Source organism: Tasmannia lanceolata, unplaced genomic scaffold (genome assembly GCF_043159265.1).
Source record: "Tasmannia lanceolata isolate RefF3 unplaced genomic scaffold, GAP_Taslan_0.1 ptg000018l, whole genome shotgun sequence".
NCBI classification, from domain to species: domain Eukaryota; kingdom Viridiplantae; phylum Streptophyta; class Magnoliopsida; order Canellales; family Winteraceae; genus Tasmannia; species Tasmannia lanceolata.
In genome coordinates this window covers 64,213,535-64,237,059 of record NW_027518695.1, presented here as the reverse complement: position 1 = coordinate 64,237,059, position 23,525 = coordinate 64,213,535, and the positions used below count along the sequence as shown (strand labels likewise).

The following is a 23,525-nucleotide window of genomic DNA, read 5'->3' as shown; positions in this document are numbered from 1 at the left end:
AAGCAAAATAGTCCCACATCGGTTAAGTAAGATGGATGGGGATAGGTTATAAGGGAATGGGCACCCTCCTTCTAACAGCTAGCTTTTAGGGGCGAGTTCTACCCGGTTAAATTCCCTAAAAAAATAATGCATACGCCAAGAAGGTCTACACCCTGAATTCAAGACAAGTATGCCCTTACATATAGGAAAAGAGCAGAGTTAAAGGGGAGAAAGTTATCTTAAAATTGAGACCGCAAGATATGAAGGCACCACGTCAAATGAAAAGTACCCTTTCATTTTAAAACAATACTTTTTTCTCAACCTAAAGTGTCTTCTAGTTGGAAACATCATTTCACACAGAGAAATGTCTCTTTCAAATTTCTCATTGAAAAATCTCATTTTTCTATTTTAAAAAATAAAATAATTTAAAAATATCCAACATTTCAAAGGCACACCAATCATGCATTATATCTTAATAATATGTGTTTTATGTCTTTGACCCATTGATCATGAGATGAAAATCACGAGATGACCAACATGATCTATGTACCTTTTGGATTGTTTGTAGATTAAGGTGGGCCACAATAATTTAATGGTCTAGATTTACCAAAGATGGGTCGTGTGGGGTGTAATGAGTTTATGGCCGACTCTTTTGACTTGTAGTTTCCTAATGATCCCCTGCTGACATCTTTGACCCGTGTTGAAACGATATTAGAAAATAATTATTAGAAAGGTTGATCACCTTTCCCTTTCCTGACCCTCTCTTGTATTTCTTTTGACCTTTTGATGGATTAGGATTAGTGGTGCTATTCACATTGAAGACTTTAGAGGTGTGGTTACGAAAGACACCCCGTGTCACACGATTTTAGAATACCATGGGAGTTGTCTCTAGTAGTAGAAAGAGAGATTGGTTTGGAAATCAAACTAAAGTTGGGTTTCTTCTTTTGTGTAAGCTGAGCTTCTTCTTTGAAGTTTGGACAGTGGAGGCCAGTTAGTCTGAGTGGAAGATTTTGAAATTTCGATCATCATTCCACCTTTCTTTCTCTACATATATCTATGTTATGGTCGGAGGGTGATTAAAGTTGATCTTTTAGTTGGAGTTTTGGGTTTGGGCATAAAGCTGTTAAAATCATGAGTAATTTATGTGCATGTAGTATTGGGGTGGTGGTACTGATTGTGAGTTTTTGTTGCTGTTTTTATGGGTCCCAAGCTTGTCTAGAGAAAGAGAGAACAGCCCTTTTACAATTAAAAGATGATATCTTATTTTGTGACGGGAGATTGGGTTGGAGAGGATTGTTGTCAATGGAAAGGTATATCATGTGCTTCTTCTTCTTCTCTTGTGACTAAAATCGATATTTCATTTGCGAGAGGGGAAGCACTGGAAGCATGGTATCCAAATGCTACTCTGTTTGCCCAATTCAACACATGGAATTGCTTGATTTGGCGTGGAATCAGATTGGTGGATGGGTTATGCCAGAAGGTAATATTTGTTTTCTCTAATTCTACAGTATCATTTCTTATGTAATTCAAATATATTAATTGAGATTCAGCAAATCAAGTTATTTTTTGGCTCAACTAAGATAAAAAAATGGATGAAACCGATATTTTTTGTCTTGGATTCTTTTAGGCCCTCTTTGGATTGCAAGAAAACCGGTTATGATGGAATGACTAATGTTGTGCAAACAACATTTGTCACCGTTGACAGACATTCCGCATAGTTAAAGCGTAGGTGTGTGTGTGGGTGTGTGTGTGATAGGGGAGATAAGTAGTAGTGATCTGCACCCTTCATCTACAAAATGAATAGCCTACCTTTTAGGTCATGGAGGGGATATTTTACTAGAACTATCTACATGATGTGCACAAGCAACATTCTGCCTGTTACAATCTCAAATCAGTTTGCAGCGTGATTGATCTTCTTAGAGGGAAGATCAGCCTCTTGACGCACTTCGAAGTCCTCATCTTGACCCACATTGAGGGAAGGGTCACACCACCTTTGTGCTTAAACACACAATTTTTGGGATAAATTTCTCCATTCATTTAAGAAAGAGTACTTACGTGTTATTTATAGAAAACCCACTTGACCACTTCCTCTAAAACTCCTACCCAAGTCAATCTAGATAACTCTTATCTCTAGGACTCCTATCCATACCAAACAACTAGAGAGAAAATTCCAAGAGCTATAAAAAATATAAAATAATTTATTTTACCCTAAGTGAGACCTATCTAAGCACGTAACATTCCACCGCCTTGAAATCAACATTGTCTTCAAGGTTGGGGATTAAGAGCTTGCCAATTAGTGAAAAACGAGATCTTGTGCAAAACTGTTTTGAAATCCTTCTCTCTTCTCCTTTTAGTATTCCCCTCCCCTCTTGTCTTCTTCTTCTTGCAATTAGTCACCATTTGGTATGTCATCATCATCGGCTGAGGCATCTCCATTTATATATTGATCTCATTGTGTCATTCATCAAAGCTTCTCTATTGTATTTTTTTGGAATGATTGAAATGTTGATGGACGGACGATTGTGGGTGAAGATCTTCTTGAAGGGTTGAGAAATTTGAGCAAAACAATAGAGTTTTCGATGACGACATTGTTGGAATTGACAAAGCTGGTAATCATCGACGCCTTTCTTTTGTGTTTTTTTTTTCTCTTTTTTCTTCTATCTGATCTCTCTCTCTCTCTCTCTCTCTCTCTCTCTCTCTTTTTCTTTTCTTCTTTTGTTTATTTTTTTTGTGGAAGCCCTCTTGACATTGCTCCTTGTGCATAAAGTAAACTCTTCGCTCTGCTTATTCAGACATGGAGGTTCCTCCAGCTTTAGACCGAATGTCGATGCCATTCAATCGCAATTGGCATTTAGTAAAGCCAGATGCCTTTTGATCTCTCTCATTGTCTGCTCTCAATTATTCATTGTTGCTCAGATTTGTTTCTACTTGAGGCCGCAAGATCGTGCTGCTCTAATACCAATTGTTATGAACCCAAATTAGTTTGCAATGTGATTGATTTTCTCAGAGGGAAGATCAGCCTCTTGACCCACTATGAGGGAATTGTTAGTCTTCCTCCTGCTCGTTATTTATAGAAAATGCAGTTGACCACTTCCTCTAAAACTCCTACCCAAGCCAATATAGATAACCCTTATCTCTAAGTTTCCTATCCATACCAAACAGCTAGAGAGAAAATTCCAAGAGTTATAAAAAATATAAACTAATTTATTCTACCCTAAGTGGAACCTATCTAAGCACGTAACACTACTAATGAATAAAAATTCAGAAGAGAAATCAAATCTCGGCTTGTAGATCTGAAAATCCACAACAGGTTGAGGTAACAAACAGTCCACTTGAGGTAATAAATATTTTTTGTAAGCCCAAGGGTCTACTCTCCTATCTTGTTTTGATGATTCTAAACATAATTGATTATGTTCTTGAATACTAATCAATTTTTCTTGAAGTGTTGTGATAAGATAGGGTCATCATAGAAGGAACCATCACATCACTTGGTCATGCTTGAAGATGTACCACACAAGAGTCTAAGGAGCTAGAGACCACATGGGACAACTCACCTTGGAAGAACAATCAATGTGGAGCTCACCTCAACACACTTAAGCAAAGTAAGCACACCATAGAAGATCTATGAAGACCAAGACCAAAGAGGAGCGTAACCATATTTAGACTTGTTGTACATCCTCTCTCTTTGATTTCTAAGTCAAGGCAAAATCTTTCAAATGTATTTTTCAAAACTAACCACACTCCCCGTATTAAAATTAATTGGTTAAGTGAATGGTTATGTGGTGGACCAACATGCTGGGATCCTCATAACATTCCAAATTATCATAAGATTTGAGTTCCAAAAGCCCAAAGTCAAATAGCAACAAAAACAGAAAAGTCTGCTGATTTTAAGCTTCTCGGAGCTTCGAGCTCGGAACTCCGAGAAAGTGTCCAGGGACTATATTTCATACTCTGGACAATTTCTCGAAAAATTCTCGGAGTTCCGAGAAATTGTCCAGTAGTATTTTTCATCTTCTACTCACTCTCTCGGAACTCCGAGAACGTCGCAACAGCAAAAAAAAGAGCCTTTGGGTTTCAAATTAAAAATTAATTTTTAGTGTCTTTTGATACTCACACCCCCAAACGGTCATATATTCTCAAAGGGCTATAAATACACATTCAAGAGGATCATCTACCTCTCTTGAATGATTTGAAAAACATCCTTAAGCATTCAAAGAACTTGCAAACCCCTTTGAGCTTGAGCCTTTGTTTTTCTTCTCCACCAAACTTGCCTTGCACTTGCACTTGCAAATCATTAGAGTTTGGATTTAGGGCTTTCATTGTAACCTATTGTGGAGAGCACTCAAGAGGACTTCATTGTGCATCAAGCTTTCAAGAGAAGCCAAGCAATCTTCATCTTCTATTCATTGTAAAGGTGGCTAGGGCATCCTATTTTTAATACCCTAAGGAGTAACGCTTAGAACTCAGGGAAGAAGGAGAGTCGGTATAAAGGTGTCAAGGGCATCCTCATTTAATACCCCTTGGGAGTGTAATCGCCTTGGAGTCGGGCATCGTAGAGGTCTCACATAGTGAAAATCCTTGAGGACGATCTCAAGAAGTGTAGAGTAGGGCTTTGCCCGAACCACTATACATCGATGTGTTCCTTCCTTGTCTTGCATTTTTATTTTTGTTTGGTTTGGCATTTCCTTTTGATTTGATATTATTTGAACTAACCAAAATCTAATCAAGAGAAGAAAAAATCAAATTAGGTTTAATACTTGAATTTTAAAATTGTATAAATTTTTGATAAAACCAATTCACCCCCCTCTTTGTTCTATAGACTCTTATTTCAATTGGTATCAAAGCCTCGTCTCTACTTTGTTTAAAACCCTAACCAGTCTAGAGAAAAGATTCTAAAAATGGCAAACTACCCTGAACACCATGAAGGATACTCAAACACTAGGCCACCTTATTTTGATGGAACAAATTATGAATTTTGGAAAACCAAAATGAAAATCTTTTAACCCAAGATTACCAAATGTGGAGAGCCATTCATAATGGATATACCTTGCTCACTAGAAATCTAAATGAATGGACCGAAGCCGAACAACAAGCCTCAAACTACAATGCCAAAGCCATGAATTCTTTAATTTGTGCTTTGTCACCCGGAGAATTCAATAGAGTTTCAAACTTGAATTCTGCTAAGAAAATTTGGGACACCTTAGAAGTTACCATTGAGGGAACTAACCAAGTTAAGGAATCTAAAATGAATCATCTATTTAGGCAATATGAACTTTTTCAAATGACACCCGATGAAACCATTGCCGACATGTACACTAGATTCACTAACTTAGTAAATGGACTAAGGAGACTTGGAAAATAATTTTCAAATAGAGATTTAGTGACCAAAATCCTTAAATCCCTACATTTATCATGAGAATCCAAAACCTCCGCAATCACCGAAGCCAAGGACATGAACACATTAAACCTAGCTGAACTAATAGGGTCCTTGATAACCCATGAGATGATTTTCAAACCAAAAGCACCCGAAATTGAAAAAGGAAAAGGTGTTGCTTTTGCTTGCAATATAGGTGATGATGAAGAGACAAAGGAAGACATGGAAGATGAGGTAGCTCTCCTAACAAGAAGGATCAAGTTCTTGCAAAGGAATATGGGAGGCATGAGAAATAGAATGGCCAATCCTCCATTCAAGAAGAAAGAAGAGCTCGGTAATGGATTATCTCAACCCCGATGCTACGGATGCAAGAAACTTAGACACATTCACTCGGATTGTCCACTCAACAATGAGCCTACTCCAAACAATCGTTTCAAGAGGAGAGAAGGCAAGAAAGGAATACCGCCACATGGGATGAGGACAATGAAAGTGAAGGTGAGCCGGATGATGGAGAAGATTGCTTGATAGCAAAAAATGTATGCTTCATGGCTTCAACAAATGACAATCAAGAGGTAAGTACTTTAAATGATGTTATTATTTTAAAAGAAGTTCTTGATTCCTTGCAAAGTGCACATGATGAACTTGAAATTGAACTTGATAAAATGCATCTCTTGAAAATTCTCTTTCTAGCATGACAAAAGAATTTGGTTGGTTAAAGAAAGATCATGAGTTTTTTAGATGATGAAAATGAAAAATGTAAAGTTGAAATTCATGATTTAAATGCTACCATCAAGATTAGATTAGGGGCTTGAACTTAAAATTGAATATCTTTTTATTGTTATTTAAATATCCCCTCTTCTGTTGAATAAAAACTCTAAATAGGGGGAGTTCTATGTTTGTCTTTTTCCTTGGAAAAGGGGGAGCTTAAAATTGAAAATTTTATCCCTTTGATTTTCTTTTTCCCCATCTTTTTTATAGATGCCAAAGGGGGAGAAAAATCTAGTGTAAGGAAATATATATGTGCTTTTATTGGAAAATCTCTTGTGCTTGTCATCATCAAAAAGAGGGAGATTGTAAGCCCAATGGTTCCCACCTTGGCATTCCCATCTTCTTTTGATGATTCCAATACACAAGTGATTTTATATCACTAATGTGTTTGAATGTCTAAGTTGTAGATCATAATTATGCTAAGACAAGATTGCTTGGATTGAGGCCAAGAAGCTCTCATTGGACCACATTCGGAAGACCAAAGACATCAAAGATCCAAGAAGCATGAAGACTTGAAGCATTACAAGTGAAGACCATTTTAAGTCATTTTTAGATTGTATTGATCCAATCCTAGCTTAAGTTTAAGAGGCATAAATTAAGTAAATAAACACACACCCTAATTGTTTAAGTGATTGACCTTGTGGTGTTCCAACACTTTGGAACCCTCATTTACAATCCCAACTTGGTGTAAAGTTAGAAGCCCAAATGAATAAAGAAACAGAATTGAAAATCTGCTGAAAATAGGCTTCTCAGAACTCCGAGATATTTCTCGGAGCTCCGAGCTCGGAACTCCGAGAAATATCCTCGGAGCTCCGAGATTTGGTCCAGTAGCTTTTTTCCAAATTCTGTTTGTATTCCCGGAACTCCGAGAGAAATTCTCGGAACTCCGAGAACACTATAACAAGAAGAAATTTGTGACCGTTGGGAACTTTGCCAAAATTACGACTATGCCCCTCAAACGGTCATATTTGGTTTTTCTATATATATGGGCATTCTCTACTTCCCAATTATCAATCCTAACACTCTAAAAACCTATTGGAATATCTTAAGAGTGAATCAAGCTTGTTTATGCCTCTCATCCTCTAGATTTAGGATTTGGATCATTAGGCTCAAATTTGTACATCTTCTACAAATCTTGTAAACCCTTGTGAGGGATTTTTTGTTCTTTCTTTCTTATTCAAAAGATTGTATTCGGGCGAGTGTTCGGAGAAGCGGAGCCCACTCTCCGTGGTGAGGATTGCCACCAAGGTTAAAGGCATTCGGAATTGTAATCGACACCGATCTTCGCTGAAGTTAAGAAGATCAAATAGTGAAGCCATCAATGGGTTTGGTTGGTGGAGTGGAGTAGGCCTCGCGTTTGGAGGACTGAACCACTATAAATCTCGGGTGCACTCTCTCTTAATCTCTTGCTTTACATTTGCATTGCACTTAGGATTTAACTTGTGAGCTTAAATTTCATCTTTGATCTCTTAATCTTCAAATTTGGGTTAGAAGTTTTCAAAAGGTTAAAACTTGTTAGGAACCTAATTTTTCCTCCTCATTAGTTGCCGTACTCGGGCCTACCCTTGGAATTTCACTTTTCTCTAGACCGGTTAGGATTTTAGACAAAGTAGAGACGAGGCTTTGATACCAATTGAAATATGGGTCTATGGAACCAAGAGGGGGGTGAATTGGTTTTATCAAGTTTTATCAAAAACCTATACCATTTTAAAATTCAAGTATTAAACTTAGTTTGATTTTTTTCTTCTCTTGATTAGATTTTGGTTAGTTCAAATAATATAATGTCAAATCAAAAGGAAATGCAAAACCAAATAAAAAATGAAAGTGCAAGACAAGGAAGGAACACACCAATGTATAGTGGTTCGGGCAAAGCCCTACTCCACTCTTCTTGAGATCGTCCTCAAGGATTTCCACTATGTGAGACCTCCACGATGCCCGGCTTCGAGGCGATTACACTCCCAAGGGGTAATAAATGAGGATGCCCTTGACACCTTTACACCGACTCTCCTTCGTCGCCGAGTTCTAAGCGTTACTCCTTAGGGTATTAAAAATAGGATGCCCTAGCCACCTTTACAATGAATAGAAGATGAAGATTGCTTGGCTTCTCTTGAAAGCTTGATGCACAATGAAGTCCCCATGACTGCTCTCCACAATAGGTTGCAAATGAAAGCCCTAAATCCAAACTCTAATGATTTGTAAGTGCAAGGCAAGTTTGGTGGAGAAGAAAAACAAAGACTCAAGCTAAAAGGGGTTTGCAAGTTCTTTGAATGCTTAAGGATGTTTTTCAAATTATTCAAGAGAGATAGATAATCCTCTTGAATGTGTATTTATAGCCCTTGAGAAGATATGACCGTTTGGGGGTGTGAGTATCAAAAGACACCAAAAAGATAATTTTTAATTTGAAACCCAATGACACTTTTTTGTGTTGTCGCGACGTTCTCGGAGTTCCGAGAACCATTCTCGAAGCTCCGAGAAATTCTCGTAGTTCCGAGAAAAATTCTTGGAGTTCCGAGAGAATGGCCAGAAGTTGGAAAATACTACTGGACCATTTCTCGGAGTTCCGAGAATAAATTCTCCGAGCTCCGAGAAATTGTCCAGAGTATGAAATATACTCCCTGGACACTTTCTCGGAGTTCCGAGGGAACTCTCGGAGTTCCGAGCTCGGAGTTCCGAGAAGCCTAAAATCAGCAGACTTGACTTTGGGCTTTTGGAACTCAAATCTTATGATAATTTGGAATGTTATGAGGGTCCCAACATGTTGGTCCACCACATAACCATTCACTTAACCAATTAATTTTAATACGGGGAGTGTGGTTTGTTTTGAAATATACATTTGAAAGATTTTGCCTTGACTTAGAAATCAAAGAGAGAGGATGTACAACAAGTCTAAATATGGTTACGCTCATCTTTGGTCTTGGTCTTCATAGATCTTCTATGGTGTGCTTGCATTGCTTGAGTGTGTTGAGGTGAGCTCCACATTGATTGTTCTTCTAATGTGAGTTGTCTCTTGTGGTCTCTAGCTCCTTTGACTCTTGTGTGGTACATCTTCAAGCATGACCAAGTGATGTGATGGTTCCTTCTATGATCACCCTACCTTATCACAACACTTCAAGGAAAATTGATTAGAATTCAAGAACATAATCAATTATGTTTAGAATCATCAAAACAAGATAGGAGAGTAGACCCTTGGGCTTACAAGGTTCAAGGCAAAGGAAAGCAAAACAGAAAGAAAAGAAAAGAACAAGAGTTTGAATACCCACTAGGTTGAAAACCCGAGAGGGCAGTCTAGATAAAGTCATGTACTTGCTAAGTCAATAACCAAAGGAGTCGACTTATGCAAAATTAGGGTAGCGGTCTGATGGATTGAAAAATTGAAGAGGCAATCCAATCAGAGGCAAAGACTTCCCACAAAGAGTTGAGGAGATGCAAAAGAAGTTTCTCACTTATGAAAAATTCCAGATTGTATGTAGTGTGAATGAAAGTTGAGACAAGTAGTTTGCAAGACTGAAAGCCTGGAAGACATTAGTTGTGACTTCCTGTAATGAGGAGACTCGAAGAGATGGATAAACAATCACGATACAGGGCAAGATTTTGAAATCCGAGCAGTGTCTACAGGACTTACTTTGACACCTTTCTAAACTAGGGGCATTGAAACTGAGTAATCCAAAGGGGGTAATAACCATGACGGAAATCCTGATGGAGGAAATTAGATCTTCTTGACATGGTCTTCGAGATTACTTTGAGAGTGGTTGACCTTTCCATTTAATAATAACACATTTTATGTAAGGGTGAATCAAAAGTGAGTCAAGTCTCTTGAATAATGTCAATTTTCTTTGATAATCGAGTCTTTTTGAATAATGTCAATTTTCTTTGATCGAGTCTTTGGAAATTTGTTCCTCGTTTGTATCATTTTTTCTCTCAATGTCCAAAGTGTTTGGCACTGGAAGAGCGAGAGTACACATTTGAAATGTGAAGAGAATTAAAGTAGATCCTGGTTTGAGAATCAAAGAGGAGCAGGAAACTTTTATTCATACTTGCCTGAGCCATCAAAGTCTCAAGCAGTGAGCAAAAGAAAGAATTCTTAGATTCAACCCTTGTGGAGATGGTTTTACCACTATGCCAAAGAAAGAACCCATGCAAACTCAAAATTTTTCAACTTACCCTGGTTCTGCTTTCCTAAGACTTTGCCATGGAAGCACATCATACTAGGCGCATCTTTTATGACTCGCGTCATAAAAGATATTAAACATTGATAACTGGGACAGCTATTCTTTGCAAATAGAAACCAGAGAAAGCTTGAACATACTCTTTGAGTTGAATTCCTTGATCAAATTATCTTTTTAGAGTCAAAGTTTATGAAACTTCAATTCCTAGCCAGAATCTACTCGTACAATCTTCAAACCTCAGCAAAATGCTTTTCACCTGTTAAAGAGAGTCAACACCTGAAAATCTCATCAATCTACTTGAGTTTTGCTTTCAGCAAAGATCATGCATTCCTAGTTATTCTCAGTAAGAGATGACTGACCCATTAGTGACATCGATCAAAGATGGTAAATTATTCATTCCTTTTGAAGGTTTTTAATAAGGATAGAAATAGATAGCTCTGTGTTTCAGAGTCTGACTTTTTCATCCATCATTTCTTTAGAGTTTTAATAAGGATAGTAATTGACAGATCCTGTGTATCACGGTCTGGATTTTTCTTCTGTTGTTTTGAAATTTTTTTTAATAAGGATAGAAGTTGACATATCCCGTGTTACAAGGTCTGGCCTTTTCTTCCATTATTTTCAACAAGTTTTTAATAAGGATAGAAATTGACAGATCCCGTGTATCACGGTCTGGCTTTTTCTTCTGTTGTTTTGAAAGTTTTTTTTAATAAGGATAGAAATTGACAGATCCAGTGTTACACGGCCTGGCCTTTTCTTCCATTATTTTCAACAAGTTTTAATAAGGATAGAAATTGACAGATCCCGTGTATCACGGTCTGGCTTTTTCTTCTGTTGTTTTGAAAGTTTTTTTAATAAGGATAGAAATTGACAAATCCCGTGTTACACGGTCCTTTCTTTCCTTCCATTGTCTTCAACAAGTTTTAATTAGGAAAGAAATTGACAGATTCCGTGTTACACGATCTGGCCTTTTCTTCCATTCTTTTGAAAGTTTTTAGTTAGGATAGAAATTGATGGCTCCGTGTTTCACGGTTTGGTTTCTTCCTCCATCGTTTTGAAAAGTTTTAATAAGGAAAAATTTACTATATTCCGTGTTGCACAGTTTGATCATTTCTTCCATCATTTAAAAAAAAAACCTTTGGTTTACACTTTTTTTGATAAAATTTTAATACAGATATATATAAAAAAAAACTCTTTGAGTGATTAGTGTATACTTGTTGGATTAGTACTCTTTGAGTGTTTGGTTTTTGTTTGCTTTGGCAAATTTTCAATACAATGATAAATATAAAAAAAACTCTTTGAGTATTTGGTTTTGTACTTATTTTGGACAAGTCTCAATGATATAATAATAAAAGGAGACACTTTGAGTGTTTAGTTTATAGGTGTTATGGTAAAGTTTCAAAAAAAAAAGGAAAAAAAAAGAACTCTTTGAATGTTTGGTTTTATACCTGCTTTGGCGAAAGTTTTTCATACAAAGGATATATACTCTTTGAGTCTTTGGCCCCATACTTGTTTTGGTGAAAGTATTTCATACAATATATATATATATATATATATATATATATATATATATATATATATATATATATATATATAGTCTTTGAGTGCTTTGGTTTGTAATTGTTTTGATGAAGTCTAAAAAAAAAAGAAACGAAAAAAACTCTTTGAGTGAGTGATTTATTCTTGATTAGTTTGTTCTGTTTGGTTTGTGCTCTTTGAGCGATTGTTGTGTTTCCATGGATATATTCTTGGTTTTTTAAAAAAATGTGTTTTCTCGCTGTCGATTCCAGGATTAAAACTCGATATATCTCCGTGGCTCCTAGCTTTGCTATGTTACAGCCATTTTCCCCCCTCCTTGACCTCTAACTTTGTTATGTTAGGTGTATTCTGGCTGTCGATTCCAGGATAAAAACTCGATATATCTCCGTGGCTCCTAGTTTTGCTATGTTATAGCCATTTTTCTTCCCTCCTTGACTTCTAACTTTGTTATGTCAAGTGTTTTCTGGCTGTCGATTCCAGGATAAAAACTCGATACATCTCCTTGGCTCCTAGCTTTACTATGTTATAGCCATTTTCCCCCTCCTTGACCTCTAACTTTGTTATGTTAGGTATTTTCTGGCTGTTGATTCCAGAATAAAAACTCGATATATCTCCGTGGCTCATAGCTTCGCTATGTTATAGCTATTTTTCCTCCCTCCTTGACTTCTAACTTTATTATGTCATGTGTGTTCTGGCTGTCGATTCCAGGATAAAAACTCAATATATCATCATTCCATTAAATCTCCGTGGCTCCTAGCTTTATTATGTTATAGCCATTTTTCCTCCCTCCTTGACCTCTAACTTTGTTATGTCAGGTGTGTTCTGGCTGTCGATTCCAGGATAAAAATTCAACAGTAAAGTGATAAAAAAGAACTCTTTGAGTGTTTGGATTTGTGCTTGTCTTAGACAAGTTACAATGTGGTTTCTAAAAGGTTTCTAAAAAGGAAAAACTCTTTGAGTGTTTGGATTTGTGCTTGTCTTAGACAAGTTACAATGTGGTTTCCAAAAGGTTTCTAAAAAGAAAAAAACTCTTTGAGTGTTTGGATTTGTGCTTGTCTTAGACAAGTTACGATGATGTTTCTAAAAAGGTTTCTAAAAAGGAAAAACTCTTTGAGTGTTTGGATTTGTGCTTATCTTAGACAAGTTACAGTGTGGTTTCTAAAAAAAATAAAAATTCTTTGAGTGTTTGGATTTGTGCTTGTCTTAGACAAGTTATAGTGTGGTTTCTAAAAGGTTTCTAAAAATAAAAAACTCTTTGAGTGTTTGGATTTGTGCTTGTCTAAGACAAGTTACAATGTGGTTTCTAAAAGGTTTCTAAAAAGAAAAAAACTCTTTGAGTGTTTGGATTTGTGCTTGTCTTAGACAAGTGTGGAACCCGATCCGAGAGAGGCCGGGGGACGTGCCCCCACTCAAGTCTCAGGAGATCGTCCACGTGAAGGAGAGCCCCGCCAAGGAACTCTCGAAAGAGTGCCCCTCACAGCATGAGCGGCGATGTGAAGTGAGATACCTCTCGATTCGGGGACCAGCCCGGATTCGAGACGCACCTCGAATAAAGAAAGAGTCGCCATCCAAGGAAGTGGGCCCTGGATCCCATGCTGTGCTCTGTTGCAACAGATAACCAGAGATATAAAATAGGGTTCGTGCCTGATGACGAATGGGGAAGGGATTAGGCGCCCCCAATTCGCCCAAGTGCTAGCACCTGGTCTCTTATGCCATTTATTATTAATTTTGAAGAGTTTTTGGGCGAAAATCATGCGAAATGGGAACGAATATCTCCAAGATAACGTCTAGCTAATCATGCATGTCTCGGAGATGAATAAGAAGCACACACAAAAGAAATGAAAGATATGTCGCCTAAGAATAGCTAGGTTATGAGTGACATGCCTAATTGGTGTCTAAGTTCGGGTGGACAAGCACATGCATGTTACAGCTAAAGGTATAAGATCTGTACATAAAAATAAGAAAACACAGCAAAACACACAACACAACACGACTCGACAAGACAAATCCTAAAATTCTAATGCAGGACTTGACTCGGACCAGGATGGCCATCCATCCTAGCTGCACTACGTATCCCGGCCTCGGGAAGAATCAGAGCCAACGTAGTTCGGTGTCCTATGCTAAACTACAATGCCTAAACCTCTAGGACCGCTATCCTAGACTCGATCAACTAGACTCGACTAGTTTTTAAAGCTTTTTGTGCGATTGGTTAAATTCAAGTGGATTGTGATTTTTACGACTCTCTATATGTCCTAACTAATGCAGGTTGTTTAGCCTTAAGCTAATGCAGGTGGGCCCTACATCCTATGTGTATCTAGGCTGTGCAACATAAAGAAAACCATGGGCTGACTATATGCTTCCTAGTCTAGCCATCGGTTCGACTAAGTGTCTGACCGATCGACTCGAGGCCTCCTAACTCTAGGGACACTCACACGACATGACACACCACATCAATACAAATCAAGACCGACTCCTAACTCTAAAACACCCTAAATATCTAGGACAGACTCCTAACTCTAGGGGAAGATCTTTTTGAAAAGGTTTTGAAGTTTTTTGTATTTTTGGGAGGTTTTGAAGTTATGAAAAATGGTGAAAGTTGTGAGAAATATTTACAAAAATGGTGACTGAAAATGGTGAAAGGGTGTAAAAATGGTGACTGAACTCAGGGTGCCAGCAGCACGCCTGAGCTGCCTACGTACCCCTCAGCTAGGGATCAAGCCATCCGTAGTTCGGAACGATTTTCCTAACTACACTCTAATGACTCGAGATTTTTGAGATTTTTGATTTTTCAGATGTTTTTGATTTTTTCGACACAAGAGGACAAAATCCTATCATCACAAGGGGATGACAGACTCTTGATATCCCGCAAAGGTTGGACAGCATCCTATGCTTTGCGAGGGGAATGAACAGAATAACAACTCTGCAAGGGTTGGACAGCATCCTATACCTTGCAGGAACGGAAAAAATTCACGTGATTTGATGAGGGGATGGACAGAATCCTAACCCCTATGATGATAGGACGGACTCCTGAAAGACTGAAGGACTGACTCCTATGCTGAAGACTGACTCTGAAAGATGGAAGGACGGAATCCTAAATTTTATGAAGGGATAGGACAGAATCCTAAACTCTACAAGGGTAGGACAGACTCCTAAACTCTCTAGGACAGACTCTAAAGAGGAAGAAATCCCTTAACCTGCGAAAACTCTAAGGCAGGAAGGGAAGGGGTTGGCTCAAGAAGCATTCCGTCATAGCCTGTCTCCCTGAGGATAAGCTTTTCTACGAAACAAAGCATGTCTCTCTAAAAGAATGTGACTTTGCTTACCTGAGACATAGCTTGTCTCCCTAAATTGGGGCTCTAGATGACAACGTTTAAGGGTTTCCAAAAGACTGGGCAAGTCTTGAAACAAATGAGGGGAGGTCTACTCGGACTAAGAGAGTCCCCTAAGGATGGGCTTGGGCTAACGCCTTCATCGCCCTTGCAAGGATAAAAAGATTAGGCAACTGACAGACCAAGTTGGTCTTCAACTGTAAAAAGGATTTTATAAAATGAGGCTCAATGGAATTTAAAAAGTCTAGACATGATTTAGAAGTGATTCTAGAAGTTTAGATGTCTAGGTTGACATATAAAACGGGTTCCACTCATTTAGGATAAAAAATATATATATGTATATATATTGAAAGCACTATGCACAACATGCAATTTTCGCAAATAAGGCTCTAAAATATAAAGTGAATGATGAAAATTGATCAATATATGATTTGTGACTTGATAGCATGCTCATCATATCCCAATACAAGCATTAGAATCAATATAGGCTCAAACAATCTAAAAAAAAAGAAAAGGTGAAATTTTCACCCAACATGTAATTTTCACCACAAATGGTCAAAAATACCAAACAAATCATGGGAATGATTCAATATATGATTTAAAACTTGCTACCAGGCTCTAAACATCCAAAACAATCATTAAAATTGAATTGAGCTCAAGTTATTCATGATTTTCAAGAAATAGCACAATTATGACATATAGTGTGAAAAATGCAACTTTGCACTGACTTTTAGACCCCCCAAACATCAAAACCATCAAAAACTCTACTGATCAAAATTGTAGATCTCAGCATAAGAAACATTCTCTCAGTTGACCATTTCGCTTGGATCTGGCCAGAAGCGGCCGGAAAATGGCCTCTTCCGATCCATCGCCATTAAAAGACATATTAGCACTTTTACTGAAAGTTCGGGCTCAGTTTTGACACTTAAAACATCGTTTCTGGAAACATTCACTCATTGACAAAGTATTAGAAAATCTTGTGAAGAACACTTTTTCTTTGTATGGTTTCGGACGAAACAGACCTGGAATAGCCTAAAAATGGCCCACAAGCTGCTGTTGCAGAAATGACAGTTTTTTCAGAAAGTCCGAAGCTTGTAAGTATTTTTTGACATATTAAAAAGCCTTTTATGGAAACATTTGCTCAAGAAGACAGTTTTAGGAAATATTATAGCGAACACTTTTCCAGCTGACAATTTCGAACAATTCTGAGCAAAAGCAGCCCAAAAATTACTCGACATGATAATTTCTAAAAAACTTGGACCGAAAACATCATTATGAACTGAAAACTTTAAACGAGCATAACTCTCTCGTCTTTTGGCGAAATTTGGGCCGCCATATGTCGAACTGACCGGCTCGCCGAGATCTACAAGATTGAAATGTATATTTTTGAAAGTTTTGAGCATTTGAGGTCAAAAACTGAAAATTTCGGAACTGGACAGTGTAAGGATCACCATACCTAGGAGAATACACACATACACTCACTCACACTCACATACACACACGCACACGCACACACACATGTATACGCATAGACCTATGTTCACAGACATACACAACTCACTCACACACACAGACATACATACATCAGCCACTGAGAAAAACGAATTGCTAAATGCATGCAAAACCATTCCACAATTCTCAATTAAAGGCAAAGCATGAGACCCGAAACTCATTTGACAACACCGTGGAAATCACAAAGTGAATCACTCAAGGACAAGCACAATATAATTTTCTAGATGGACCAACCTTGATTTTGATTTTCAGTTCAAGCACAATGGAAAGGAGATACAATACTTGTCAGTTTAAGATAATGAAGATGAAGCATAATGAAGACGAGCCATAACATGTTAAGACAGGGGCTGAAATGTGCTTAAAAATGTGACTGAAATGTGCTTAGGAATGTGCATAAAACCGAGGCTGAACTATGGGACAGATTCGTGCCAAAACTGGGATTGAAACATGGAATGAATTTATGCCAAAACAGGGGCAGCAACATGGACTGAACTGAGGACAGAATTTGTGCTAAAACAGGGGTGAATTGTGAACAGATTTTTGTGCTAAACATGGCTGAATATAGGGACAGATTTGTGCTAAAACTGGGGCAGCAACAAGGACTGGACCATGGACAGAAACGTACCTGAAACAGGGGCAGCAATGAGGAGTGGACCATGGACAGAAACATACCTGAAACAGGGGCAGCAATGAGGAGTGGACCATGGACAGAAACATACCTGAAACAGGGGCATCAATGGGGCTGAAATGGGGACAGAATCGGTGTTGAAACAGGGGCAGCAGTGGGGCTGACATGGGGGTTTCTGAAAAATGGAGGTGGGTTTGGGAGTGGCTGTCGGAGATGGGGGTGGTGATGGGGGTTTGGATGGTGGAAGATAGAGGGGATAGAATGGGGGGAGATGGTGGCTTGGATTTCGGTGGGTTGGTGGCCGGGAGTGGGTTTGGCCTCGCCGGATTCCGGCTGGCCGTGGTGGTGGAGAGGGTGAAGATGGGGGTGGCGGCTCGGTGGAGGAGGATGGGCGGCTGTGGAGGTGGATGATGGTGGAGGTGGAATCGCAGAGGTGTTGGCGAAATGGGTTTGGAGAAGGTGGTGGTTCGGTGGTGTTTTTTTTGTTTTTTTTTTATGGGTTTTGATGTGGTGGCTGTGGAGGAGGGTGGTTTGGGTTTTGGGTTTGGAGGGAGGTGAGGGTGGAGATGGAGGAGGATTTTCGAAGTGGTGGGTGGTGGTGGCTGGAGGTGGCGGTGGCTGGTGGAGAGAAAAAAAATAAATAAGACGAAGGAGGTGGTCGGTGGTGGTGGAAAAAAAATGGGTTTTGATGTGGTGGCTGTGGAGGATGGTGGTTTGGGTTTTGGGTTTGGAGGGAGGTGAGGGTGGAGATGGAGGAGGATTTTCGAAGTGGTGGGTGGTGGTGGCTGGAGGTGGTGGTGGCTGGTGGAGAGAAAAACAGAAATAAGACGAAGGAGGTGGTCGGTGGTGGTGGAAAAATAATGGGTTTCGGTAGAGGGTTTTGTAGGGAGGGAGATGGAGGTGGGGATTGTGGGTGAAAGGGGAAGATGGAGGTGGAGATTGAAAGGTGGCCGGTGGTGGTGGCTCAAGATAGGCTTGCCGGATTCCGGCAAGCTCGCCGGAGAAGATGGTGGTGACTTTTTTTTTTTTTTTTTTGAAATGGGTTTTGCTGATGGAGGCTAGGGTTCGAGTTTGCAGAGGTGGAGGTGGCTAGCAATGGTGGTGCCGGTGGAGGAGGAAATGGTGGAGGAGGAAGATGGAGAGGTTGTGGACTTGCCGGATTCCGGCAAGCTCGCCGGAGAAGGCGGCGGCTGTGGTTTTTTTTTTCTTTTTTTTCTTTTCTTGAAAATGGATGAGCTCCTCCCCCTTCATGCAAGAACTCCCCTTTGCTATATACTTAGGGTTAAAACCCTAAGTCTAATCCTAGCCATCTATGTGGTATCTTCCCTTCCTTGGGTGATCCCCACCCTTGATCTACTCCTTTGCCTTCACAAACCCTAGAAAATCTCTTTCTCACCTCATCCTATCCACACCTTTTTCCTTGTTGATCCTATGGCTTAGATTCATTGCTTCTCAAGCAAGCAATGTGAACATCCAAGAATACCCTCAAAGATGGGTTGATTTCCCCTTTGCCCAAACCCCTATTTTGGAGAATGACATGCTTGGCCCCCCCTTTTTTGCTCTAGACAGACCCATCTAGTGTATTTTAGCTACTCTATCTTTACAGGGGGTGGCTCGGGTAGTAACAGGGGGCGGAATAAAAATCTTTTTTTTTTTCTTTTTTTTTTTTTGATTGGCCTATGATAAGCCAGTATTGGCACACCCATGCCCTGCTAATTCATACTCCCTTTTACATTTCTTTAAACTACGCCCGGTTCGAGCTCGAGACACGGGTTGGGATTTTGTTCAAACATTGGAGGGTCAAGGTACAGTCAAAATGGGGTGTCTACAGATGCCCCTCTTTGGCAGAGCGTGCTTGTCGCGCGAATGTCAAAGCTGAACAGACAACACATTTTGATTGGCCCAAAATCAGAGGGTTTTTTTTTTTTTTTTTTTAATTTTGGAATTTTTTTTTTTTTTTTTTTTTGAAAATTATACTCACAAAGATAACATGGTGAAATAGCCTTTCCCCGGACGCTGACTCTACAAACGCTGGTGAGATAGCCTCTCTTGAACTCGTAACTCAATTATGGATATATGGATGAGATGGCCTCTCAAGGGATAGTGAGACAGAGACAGACTCTCACCAATTGCAGAATGGAATGATTAGACAACATCTAATTAAGCCACTCAGGGATTTGGAGATTGTAAAGCGGAATGATTGGACAGCATCATGATCAAACCTGATTAGGGATCCGAGAAGACGGCATCTTGACAAATGAACGCAGCGAATTGATTAGACAGCATCATGATCAAACCTGGATCGAGATCTGAGAAGACAGCATCTTGACAGATGAACGAAGCGGAATGATTAGACAGTTATCATGATCAAACCTGGATTGGGATCTGAGAAGACAGCATCTTGACAGATGAACGAAGCGGAATGATTAGACAGTTATCATGATCAAACCTAAATTGGGATCTGAGAAGACGGCATCTTGACAGATGAACAGGGCGGAATGATTAGACAGCATCATGATCAAACCTGAATCGGGATCTGAGAAGACAGCATCTTGACAGATGAACACAGCGGAATGATTAGACAGTTATCATGATCAAACCTGGATTGAGATCTGAGAAGACAGCATCTCGACAGATGAACGAAGCGGAATGATTAGACAGTTATCATGATCAAACCTGGATTGAGATCTGAGAAGACAGCATCTTGACAGACGAACGTTGCGGAATGATTAGACAGTTATCATGATCAAACCTGAATTGGGATCTGAGAAGACAGCATCTTGACAGATGAACGAAGCGGAATGATTAGACAGTTATCATGATCCAACCTGGGATCTGAGAAGACAGCATCTTGACAGATGAACGAAGCGGAATGATTAGACAGTTATCATGATCAAACCGGGATTGAGATCTGAGAAGACAGCATCTTGACAGACGAACGTTGCGGAATGATTAGACAGTTATCATGATCAAACCTGAATTGGGATCTGAGAAGACAGCATCTTGACAGATGAACGAAGCGGAATGATTAGACAGTTATCATGATCAAACCTGGGATCTGAGAAGACAGCATCTTGACAGATGAACGAAGCGGAATGATTAGACAGTTATCATGATCAAACCGGGATTGAGATCTGAGAAGACAGCATCTTGACAGACGAACGTTGCGGAATGATTAGACAGTTATCATGATCAAACCTGAATTGGGATCTGAGAAGACAGCATCTTGACAGATGAACACAGCAGAATGATTAGACAGTTATCATGATCAAACCGGGATTGGGATCTGAGAAGACAGCATCTTGACAGATGAACGAAGCGGAATGATTAGACAGTTATCATGATCAAACCTGGGATCTGAGAAGACAGCATCTTGACAGATGAACGAAGCGGAATGATTAGACAGTTATCATGATCAAACCGGGATTGAGATCTGAGAAGACAGCATCTTGACAGACGAACGTTGCGGAATGATTAGACAGTTATCATGATCAAACCTGAATTGGGATCTGAGAAGACAGCATCTTGACAGATGAACACAGCAGAATGATTAGACAGTTATCATGATCAAACCGGGATTGGGATCTGAGAAGACAGCATCTTGACAGATGAACGAAGCGGAATGATTAGACAGTTATCATGATCAAACCGGGATTGAGATCTGAGAAGACAGCATCTTGACAGACGAACGTTGCGGAATGATTAGACAGTTATCATGATCAAACCTGAATTGGGATCTGAGGAGACAGCATCTTGACAGATGAACACAGCAGAATGATTAGACAGCATCATGATCAAACCTGAATCGGGATCTGAGAAGACAGCATCTTGACAGATGAACACAGCGGAATGATTAGACAGCATCATGATCAAACCTGAATCGGGATCTGAAAAGACAGCATCTTGACAGATTGACAACAGCGGAATGGGTGCTCTAAGGGAGACTTTAGTGAGGTGCTCTCAGGGAGACTTTGGTTGGGTGCTCTCAGGGAGACTTTGGTGAGGTGCTCTCAGGGAGACTTTAGTGAGGTGCTCTCAGGGAGACTTTAGTTGGATGCTCTCAGGGAGACTTTGGTGGGTGCTCTCAGGGAGACTTTAGTGAGGTGCTCTCAGGGAGACTTTGGTTGGGTGCTCTCAGGGAGACTTTGGTGGGTGCTCTCAGGGAGACTTTAGTGAGGTGCTCTCAGGGAGACTTTGGTTGGATGCTCTCAGGGAGACTTTAGTGCGGTGCTCTCAGGGAGACTTTAGTTGGGTGCTCTCAGAGAGACTTTGGTTGGGTGCTCTCAGGGAGACTTTAGTTGGGTGCTCTCAGGGAGACTTTGGTTGGATGCTCTCAGGGAGACTTTAGTGAGGTGCTCTCAGGGAGACTTTGGTTGGATGGATATTTCTTTTGATTTTGATTGATTGATTTATTGATTCAGATTGATTCCTTTGAAATTTATTTTGTCTCTTGCCGAGAAAATGGGAGTGCGAGTTCTTTACTGAGGACCAGGCTCACATGATCTGCTGAGGTTCTGAGTATTGACCACTTCTTCTAAGAGAACTGAATTCTGCTGGAGATTGAAGGCTGCGTGAGCACATTCTAGACTTCGCTAGGGAAACTGATTTTCTTGGAGAATTGACTCTTCTGAATAGTGGAATCAACTGAGGAGTTTAGAGGTTTGGCTTGAGATGTGCTCGTACCCCTCTTATCTTAACTTGCTGGAGGCCTTATTACTGATTGCCTTTGTGTGCTTGACATCTTTTATGACGCGAGTCATAAAAGATGCCCCTAGTATATTGTGTTTCCATGACAGGAGTTTTAAGGAGGCAGGACAATGATGGTTGAAGAAAAGATGTTTCATTTCATGAAGGCTTGAGGTTGCACAGTTTTTTTTTTTGTATGGAGAGAGTAGGACAATCACCATGATGGCCGAGTCTGAGAATCCCTTCTTTCGTATTGCTAACTTTTGGAGGCTTAAGGTCTCTGGTAGGTTTGAATAAGATGTCTCTCGCCCCTTCTGATACCTAAACCAGGATTTACTCTGAATTTTCTTTGCATTTTGGAAGACACGCTCCCATTCTTCCAGCACCCGACAGTTTGGACTTTGCAAGGAAAGGGAACACAAATATGAAGGAGGAACAGATTTCCAAGGACTCAATCAAAGAAGACTCTTTTTGCTTTAAGGACTCGACTCGCTTTCGACTCACTCTTGGATCTGATGTGTTATTTTTCAAGGGTATGGCTTAGCCACTCTTAGAGTATTTCGAAGACCATGTCAAGAGGCACTACTCTCCTCTTTCGGTGTTTCCGTCATGGTTATTATCCCTTTCGGATTGCTCGGTTTCAATGCCCCTAGTTTAGAGGAATGTTAAAGTAATCTTGCTGGCACTACTTGGACTCCGAGATTTTGCCCTGGTTGAAGACTGTTTCTCCATCTTGATGATTCGCTTTTTCGTTGGAAGTCATTGCCATTGACCAGATTGCCTTTTCAGGTTTTCAATCTGACGGACCGCTTGCCCTAACTTTTGCCTGGTTCGCCCTTTCGGGTTTTCAATCCAGCGGGCTTGATACCCTAATTTTTGCCTAAGCCGACTTTTCAGTTGTCAACTTAGCGGGTGAATGACCCTAAATTTTGCCTAGACCGCCCTCTCGGGTTTTCAGCCTAGCGGGTCTTCAGACTCCATCGTTTTTTTTTTTGACTTTGAACCTCTGCTTGTTCACCAGAAGGACTTTCTAGGCGGGATTGGGTTCAAAAGGGTTGGATATTTCCTTTGGATTTCAAAGTTTCAACCGAACCTGGATTGGTCAGGTTGCCTAAGTACCCCAAAAATGGAGGATCAGGTCCGCGTAGTTTGCTGGGGTTTGGAACACAATGATTTGGCTTTAAGCTCAAAAGTTGAAAGGGAATAATTTGATTTTTATTCCAAAGGTTGAAAGGGAATAATTTGACTTTTATTCCAAAGGTTGAAAGGGAATAATTTGATTTTTATCCCAAAGGTTGACCGAACCTGAATTGATCAGGTTGCCTACGTACCCCCGAAGAGTTGGGGATCAGGTCAGACGTAGTTCGGGCTGGATTTCCTCTGGTTTGCGGGTGTTTGAAAAGAATGTTTGATTTTGTTGAGGCTCAAAGGTGTTTGCAAAAGGATTTTTCAAACTTGGGATTTTTGGCGTTTAAAGCGCAGGCGTCCAAGGATGGCCTTCTGGTGTTTTGGCATACAAGCTTTTTGAATGGCTAAGGTTCAATGGC

The 23,525-nt window shown here is 39.8% G+C and overlaps 1 protein-coding gene across 2 annotated transcripts in view; it reads left to right on the top strand.

Moving 5' to 3' along the window:
- The first annotated feature begins 799 nt into the window (after window positions 1–799).
- LOC143851599 (replication protein A 70 kDa DNA-binding subunit B-like) overlaps window positions 800–23,525 on the top strand; it is a 56,935-nt gene continuing 34,209 nt past the window's right edge. For both annotated transcript variants that reach the window (XM_077361074.1, XM_077361072.1), the window contains exon 1: window positions 800–1,459. In XM_077361074.1, the coding sequence (XP_077217189.1) occupies window positions 1,232–1,459 (228 nt within the window). In that variant the 5' untranslated portion in view covers window positions 800–1,231. The remainder of the gene's footprint in view (window positions 1,460–23,525) is intronic.